The sequence below is a fragment of the Carlito syrichta genome, unplaced genomic scaffold, assembly GCF_000164805.1.
Source record: "Carlito syrichta isolate Samal-C Ts95f unplaced genomic scaffold, Tarsius_syrichta-2.0.1 Scaffold312194, whole genome shotgun sequence".
In the NCBI taxonomy this organism is placed as follows: Eukaryota; Metazoa; Chordata; class Mammalia; order Primates; family Tarsiidae; genus Carlito; species Carlito syrichta.
Window position 1 is genome coordinate 391955 of NW_007256290.1, and position 8291 is coordinate 400245.

At 47.9% G+C, this 8291-nt stretch overlaps 1 protein-coding gene across 1 annotated transcript; it reads right to left on the bottom strand.

Annotated features, from left to right (window-relative positions):
- Positions 1-1135: 1135 nt before the first annotated feature.
- Positions 1136-2707, bottom strand: FITM1 (fat storage inducing transmembrane protein 1). The gene is made up of 2 exons (XM_008069742.2): positions 2156-2707; positions 1136-1773 (listed from the first exon to the last, which is right to left on the bottom strand). Exons 1-2 carry the CDS (start codon positions 2419-2421, stop codon positions 1161-1163), a joined length of 879 nt encoding a protein of 292 aa, XP_008067933.1. The 5' UTR covers positions 2422-2707; the 3' UTR covers positions 1136-1160.
- Between the last annotated feature and the right edge of the window lie 5584 nt (positions 2708-8291).

An 8291-nucleotide genomic window follows, 5' to 3' on the forward strand; every position in this document is an offset into this window, starting at 1 on the left:
CCACTCACCTCAGCCTCCCAAAGGCGCGGGATTATAGGTTGAGCCACCGAGCCCGGCTAACTTTTTTTTGTTTTTTTTAATGCAAAGAGCCAGATAGTAAATATTTTGGGCTTTGTGGGCCTTACAGTGTCTGTAGCAACTACAAAACTCTGCCACTGTAACAGGAAAACAACCATATGTAAATAAATTAGTATGGCCGGGATCCAAAAAAGCTTTGTTTATAGACACTGGAATTTGAACTTCATGTAATTTTCACATGTCATGAACTATTATTATGCTTCGATTTTTTTCAACCATTAAAAAAAATGTAAAAACCATCCTTAACTTCTAGGCCATACAAAAACTGACCACAGGAGGGCCAAAGTTTACTAATCCCTGGTTGAGTGCACAGACAATATACCCATATTTGCTGGGTTTGTAATCCTGGCTCCTCTATTTATTAGTGTGAACACATTAACCTCTGTGCCACAGTTTTGCAACTGTACAATGGGAACACTACTAAGCCTACCTCATTGTTTTGTTGTCGTGAACACTAAATGTGTTCATTTACATAAATAACTTATAGATACTTAGAACAGTGCTGGGCACAGAGTAAACACAATGTGTTTGCTATTATTATATATTTGTCTATAATCTGCCTCCCCCAGTTAGTTCACAAGCCCCCAAATAGCAGAAACCTTGTCTGTCTAACTCACATGGCATAGAACTATGCTTGGCTCAGTATACGTTTGTTAAGTAAATTAATACACACAGACCCCCTACGGGGAAGACAGAGTAGGAAGGGTGCCTGAGTAGTATGTCCAGATAGGTGGGCCCTGAGGAGGATGAAGGGGAGATCCAGTGGAAAAGGCAGGAAAAACAAATCAACCAGGCTGGAGATGGAGCAAGAATGATGCGCACACACAAAGGCACTGTTATCTGCCTTAGGAGAACCATTCCTCGATATCACAACCCCAGATAGCTCGAAGTATCCAAAGACTAGAAAGCTGAAATGACAGCAGGAGGAATGGAGGTCATGCATAAAGAAGGACATTCCGGGTTGATGACAGCAAGGAATGACTGAGGAACCCTAGTGAATACCAGCCCCTCGTCCCACCCTTTCAAGTCCCCAGCCAAATGATGAGAAAAGCCAGAACCAGGTGTGATGGCTTTTATTTCTTTCAGTTATGCTTGCGGCTGGAGTGAGGCCGGGGAAAGAGCCCGTGGCCCGGGCTCCCGGGAGACCAGGGCTGATGATACCAGCTGCCATAAGTGAGGTACCAGGCGAAGGTGCCTACTGCGGCGCCCACCACTTTGTGAGTGTACTGGTGGAAATAGATGACGGTGCAGAGCAGCAAGAAGTTCCAGAGGCCCAGCAGCAGCACGTTGAGCAGGAAGACAAGGCGCAGGGGGGCACCGGCAGGCAACCCATGGGCCAGGTACTTGGCAAACACTGCTGCTTCCTCGGCCATAAGCAGACAGCAGAAGGTGAGCAGGAAGGTATGGGAGGACACCGTGTAGCCACGCCACTGGTGGCCGGCAGCCAGGCAGCTGCGGCGGTCAGGCAGCTCATGGAGTAGCAGGCCCTGGGGCAGAGGCTCGAAGCAGGAGCCAGTCAGGTCCTCAATGAGCAGGAAGGCCCGGCCAGCACCCCGCCACACAGCTGCCCCCACTACCAGTCGGCTCAGGTGCCTGGCAGTCACTGCCACACGCCGTGTGGCCAGGAACACCACCAGCAACACAAAGCCCCCCAGGAAGGTGCATGTCCAGCCCCATGCTGAATTCACAAACTTTCTGCAGACAGAGAAAAGAGGAGGCTACTGAGATCCCCAGCCCTATCTCCCACCCTGATCTGTGTTCCCATCACTGCTCTGCCCCCAACCCTACACGTCATCACTGGTTCTCTCTTTCCCATACCCTTTAAAACCCCCAGCCATTTAAACTCTGCCATCTCCTTAGAGGACCATTCAGCATTCCAGGGTCCACATTTCTTCTTCAGTCCTGTTTCAAGCTTCTCCCATACCCCATGACTCTGTTCCCCTCCCCCCCCACCCCTTCTCCTCAACCTCCTAGCCTATTTTTAGTGTTCAGACTGGCAGGAGGACAGAAGCCTGGAGAAGGGAACTGGGATCCCAGAGTGTACGGAGCCGGTTCCCACGGCCTTGAGTGGACTCACATGTTGAAGAAGTTGCCGTGGCTGGCGAAGATAGTCCGAGGGTTGACATGAAACTGCAGAAGGGGCCCAAAGATGACCACTGCTGCCAGCCAGGCATGGTAGAGGCGCCGTAAGCAGGGGCTGCCCAGGAGGCGGGCAGCCTGCTCACTTCCAAAGTACAGCAAGGCCGAGGCCACCCAGAGCAGCACCTTGACCAGGCAGCCTAGCACTGCCCGGATTCGGGCCCGGGTCCCCTGCCCTGCCCCCACCACCGGCCCCCGCTCCATGTTCCCTCCCCTCCCCACTAACTGCTTGCTCTGCTGGGCAGCTGAGGAGGGGCTGATGGGGCCCCCCCGGACAGGGACAGGCAGTGACAGGTGTGGCAGACACAAGGCAGAGCCTTGTTGGCAGCTGGCAGGCGGTGGAGAGGGGCGGGGGGCAGTAAGGGGCCAGGGTGGAGGGCTGCCACGTCAGCAGGGTCCTAGCCTCTGGTATGTGGTAGTGTGTGTCCTGACAGTGGCCTGTGTCTTTTCTTGTTAGCCCTATGTTCTGGCTTCAACCATGTTCTAGTTCGTGTCTCAAGGCCAGCTGTTCAGGGCTATCTTTGTCCATATCCTGCTTGGGTCTTTTTTCCTGTCTTTGGTCAGCAAAGTCTCTCTACCTCCACCCCAACGTTACCATGTATTTGTTCAACAGGGAAATCAGAGGTCATGAAGATAAAACGAACCAAACCTTAAAAGTTATTTAACCAGCCCAGGCAACTTGGTGAGCCTCATCTCTACAGTAAATCAAAAAAATTAGCCGGGCATGGTGGCACATGTCTGTAGTTCCAGTTACTTGGAAGGCAAAGGCAGAAGGATCACCTGAGCTCAGCAGGTCAAGGCTGCGGTGACTGTGAGCATGCCACTGCACTCCATCCTGGGTAACAGAGTGAGACTTCAACTAACAAAAAAATTATTTAAAAGTCTGTGCTGAGGTGGATCATCTAAGCCCAGCCAGCTGAGGCTGCAATGACCGTGAGTGTGCCACTGCACCCCAGCCTGGGTGACAGAGTGAGACTCCAACTCAAAAAAAAAAAATCTGTGTCTCATCATCAGTGTGATCCAGTCCTTCTCCTGGGGTTCTGAGCACAAGAGCCCACTGCTGCAGGATGTCCACCTCACAGGATCCACCTCAGGCCTTGGGAGGCACATTGGCAGGGGTATTCACTTCAGTGCACTGTGATTGTGGCATCTTGGCTCTGCTCCAGTTCCTACCTGGACTGAGAGGCTCTTAGGTACTAGTTTGATCCAGGGTTGCTGTGTAAACTGGTGGTTGTGCAATGCACAAGGCATCACCTGTAAAGGAGCATCACTTGTTTGTTATGATGAGCAACAGATGAAATTCAAGTGTCCTTAGGAAGGCATCTTGTATAAGATAGGGTGGGGCCATTGTCTTGCTGGGGAGGTGAATCTTCTCTCTCTCTCTAATTTACGCTTAAATCAACTATATTTTCTAATCTAACTTCTGTGCAATTCTTTGCATCTTTCATGTGACATCGGATCGCACCCCAGACAGCCACACTCATTTTAGAGTGCTGGCCCTCTTCCTGTCTATGGGAAGTTAACTTTTTCTTTTTCTTTTTCTTTCTTTCTTTTTTTTTTTTGAGTTGGAGTCTCACTCCGTTGCCCAGGCTGGAATGCAGTGGCATGCTCACAGCCACCCCAGTGTCAACCTGCTGGTCTCTGGTGATCCTTCTGCTTCAGCCTTCCAGGTAGCTGGAACTACAGATGTATGCTACCACACCGGCTAATTTTTTGTTTATTGTAGAGATGAGGTCTCACCAAGGTGCCTGGGCTGGTCTCGAACCCATAGGCTCAGATAATCCACTCTCCTCAGCCTTCCAAAGTGCTGGGATTATAGGCTGAGCCACCAAACCCAGCAGACCTTTTTCTTAAATAACTTTTTTCTTCTTTCATTTTTTTTTGTGTTGCAAATCTTTGCATTACTCAGATCTTTCATTACCAGTGCGCACCTCTAGCACGACGGCTATAGCAGTGCTGAGCCCCTCCTCACCCTAACATTTTCTGGAGGTCCCACTGAGATCTCCGAGATCTCTCTCTCTTTCTCTTCCTTCCTTACTTCCTAACTGGTGACCCTCTGTGGACTGTGTTGGAACCTGGTGGCAACTGAAAGCTCTGACATCAGTGTGCTGGAAGGTCCCAGGGAAAAGACATCAGACCACTGCGGCCTAATAGGGCGAGGGACTAAGGTTAAATCTTTACTTCCTTCTAGCCAAGATCTCTGAGGTTTCCCGTGGACCTAACTGGATCTTAGAGGGCAACTGACGGTCTCTGCCTAGGGTTACTCCCTAGGGAGGCAAGAAGGCCCCGCAGGAAAGTTCCTACTGCCCACACCCAAATGGGTGGGAGATGAAGTGCTTGGTTTCTTGGCTATTTTTCTCTTCTTGTTGGCAAAACAACTTCACAAAGGACCTTGAAACTTCAACAGCTGCATGGTACACCTTTCTGCACCTCCAGTTTTTTTCAGTCAAAACATTAAAAAAAAGAAACAAGCCGGGCTTGGTGGCTCAGCCTGTAATCCTGTGCCTTGGGAGGCTGAGGTGAGTGGATTGCCTGAGCCCACGGGTTCGAGACCCACCTGGGCAACTTGGTGAGACCTCATCTCTACAGTAAATTAAAAAAAAAAAAAAAATCAGCCGGGTGTGGTAGCGTGTGCCTGTAATTCCGGCTACTCAGAAGGCTGAGGCGAAGGATCACCGGAGTGCAGCAGATCGAGGCTGCAGTGGCCGGGAGCGGCCACTGTACTCCAGCCTGGGCGACAGAGTGAGACTCCAACTCAAAAAAAAAAAAAAGAAAAGAAAAGAAACAGAGTGCCAACATGAAGGGCAGCAGAACTAGAGGGTCAAAGAAACACCCCAATTGGTAGTCATCATTAGTGACAAAACTCCATCTGCTCATCAGAGAGCTTCAAGTTATGGGGACATCCATATATGGACTCAGGAAATCACTGCTGCAACAACAGTAAAAGCTGCCTGGACTCCTGTAGTGGGTGTCAGGCCCACTGGGGTAACTATAAATACATTTTTTCAGACATCAAAGCCTCGATATGTTTTAACAGCAGCTATAATGGCCTTTATTATAGTAGTGTTAATTCTAATAGCATATGCTTGTGCACAGTGCTTTGGATACAAATACTAAAGATACTTAACTCCATGGGCTCCTGTCCTCTCATCCCTTCCTCTTGCTCTAGATAGGTGGGGATAGCTCTACACCCCATGTCCAGCAGGAAGTAGCTACAGAATCCCGACCTTCATCCCTGTTCCCAGGTACAAATAATATTTTTGAAATAACAAGAGGTGAGAATGAAAGGAGGTACCTATAAAAACTTAGAAGACAGCTAGGCTCGGTGGCTCAGCCTGGAATCCCGCGCCTTTGGGAGGCTGAGGTGAGTGGATTGCCTGAGCCCACGGGTTCGAGACCCGCCTGGGCAACTTGGCGAGACCTCATCTCTACAATAAATCAAAAAATTAGCCAGGCGTGGTAATGCGTGCCTGTAGTTCCAGCTACTTGGAAGGCTGAGGCGGAAGGATCGCCGGAGCCCAGCAGGTTGAGGCTGCGGTGGCCAGGAGTGGCCACTGCACTCTAGTTTGGGTGACAGAGTGAGACTCCAACTCAAAAAAAAAAAAAAAAAAAAAAAACCTAGAAGAAACTTAGCTTATTCTTAGTTTAGTCTTTTTGCTTCAGCATAGCCATTAAAAAGCATTTAGACATTCTACTGCAGGCCAAGTGGCAGTCTATCCCTTCAGATGCAAGACCAGGACAGCCCAACCTTTCAATTCATGATTTAGCATAATAATCTGTAGTAAACTTTCAGGTTCCTTGTCAAGGCAGAAGCTCAAAGCCATAGAAATGATAACACCACCTTTGGTCAAGGAGTTTGTGGATTGCAAATGTCTAACAAGAAAAATCCCTCCAGGCTTAAACCCCTAAGTTAACCTAATCAACCCTTTGTGACCCTTTGTGACAGACAGACCCCACCAAGGGAATAATCATGTGACTAACCCACCCATCTGCCAGCTATCCATCACCTGACATCAGTACCTGTGCTTACCTGCCCCTTCCTGATGATGTGGAGCAGATCGCCACCCAATCACCTTAATGCCTTCCCCCATCAAAGGAAATAGTTAAAAGGACTCAGTCACAAGCAACAAGTGGCTATTGCTTTGCTAGACTCTGGTGTGGCTATGTGTTCTTTAAGTTATGGCTATTGCCATGCTTCCTGGCTTTGGCCTCCTCCCCCATCTTGGGGAGGTGAATCTCTCGCTCTCTCTCTCTCTCTCAAAGTTACTTTTAAATAAACTATATTTTCTAATCTAAAAAAATAACAATAATAAGATGCGGTGGTCCAGACTGGACCCTCAGATCCCTGAAGATCAGGTTTATCACGAGGGAACAGGGAGTAGAAGGGAAATCTCCAGTCAGGAGTTCATCAGAACCTTAGATTCAGTCCTCTCACTGACTGCCCTGGGACTTGAAATTCCCCATACAACCCCTGACCTCTGGGCCTGACTACTGAGGCTAAAGCAGCAGGGTGCAGAATAACCCACAGGAGAAGTCCCAGTTATTCAGTAACTTTTCCAAGATCACTTTGTGTCTTCCTTTCTCATTCCTCAAAACTAATGGTGGGATTTCAAAGCACAATGGAAGTAGTGAAAGGAAATAGCAGGCAAGGACACCTGCGTTCTGGGCCCAACTGTGTTACTTTGAGAAAATCAACTAAACCTCCTTGGTCTACAGTAAGTCAATTTCCTCTGTAAATTGATACATGGTGGATTAAATAATCAATCACATTCCTTCCAAATCCTAAAGCTCAACTCTCAACATTGTGGCCTCCAAGTCTTCCTGCTAATGGACTATAAAAATAATTGTAAAGACCTATAGACACTCTACACACTTTTTTGTTTTGTTTTGTTTTGAGTTGGAGTTTCCTTCTGTTTCCCAGGCTGGAGTGCAGTGTCATGCTCATGGTCACCACAGCCTCGACCTACGAGGCTCAGGCGATCCTTCCACCTCAGCCTTCCAAGTAGCTGAAACTACAGGCGCATGCTGCCATGCCCAGCTATGATTTATTGTAGAGATGAGGTCTTGTCAAGTTGCCCAGGCTGGTCTCGAACCCGTGTGCTAAGGCAATCCTCTCACCTTGGCCTCCCAAAGTGCTGAGATTATAGGCGTGAGCCACTATGCCCAGCCTCTACACATTTTTAAAGATTGACATAAAATGCTTCATTGTATTTTAAATAGTTGCCAAAGGACATAACTTCCAATGCATTATATATAAACATCTCAAAATAAAACTATATGTCACTCTTTTCATTGTATTCAATGGAATATAATATTACAGTGATTAGATACTTAATTATTATCCATTTAAAAACATGTGGAAAGATTTTAGGCTGGAAACTATTTCCATTCTACTTCCCTCACAAAGTTTATCCTGACTCATATTTTATGGTTGAGTCTTTTATTGGCCATTTATCACACTTCTTGGCAAAAAAGCATATAATTTAAAATTTTTTAATTTTAAAAAATTTTCTGTGCCCATAAAGCCCTAAGCGTTAAATTTTTTTCTTGTGGATTGAATTTCCATGATAATTGTTAGTAATACAAAATATATTGTTAGTACAAGCATATCTCATTTTATTATGCATTGCTTTGCTGTGCTTCACAGATACTTCTTTTTTTAAAATTAAAAAATTAGGCTGGGTGTGGTGGCTCATCCTGTAACACCAGCACTTTGGGAGATTTAGGTGAGTGGATTGCCTGAGCCTGCAGGTTCAAGATCAGCCCAGACAACTTGGTGAGATCGCGTCTCTACAATTAAAAAAAAAAAATTAAGCCGGGCTCCGTGGCTCAGCCTGTAATCCCGCCCTTTGGGAGGCTGAGGTGAGTGGATTGCCTGAGCCCGCGGGTTCGAGACCCACCTGGGCAACCTGGCGAGACCTCATCTCTACAATAAATTAGCCGGGCATGGTAGCGCGTGCCTGTAATTCCGGCTACTCGGAAGTCTGAGGCGGAAGGATCGCCGGAGCCCAGCGGGTCGAGGTTGCGGTGGCCGGGAGCGGCCACTGCACTCCAGTATGGGCGACCGAGTGAGA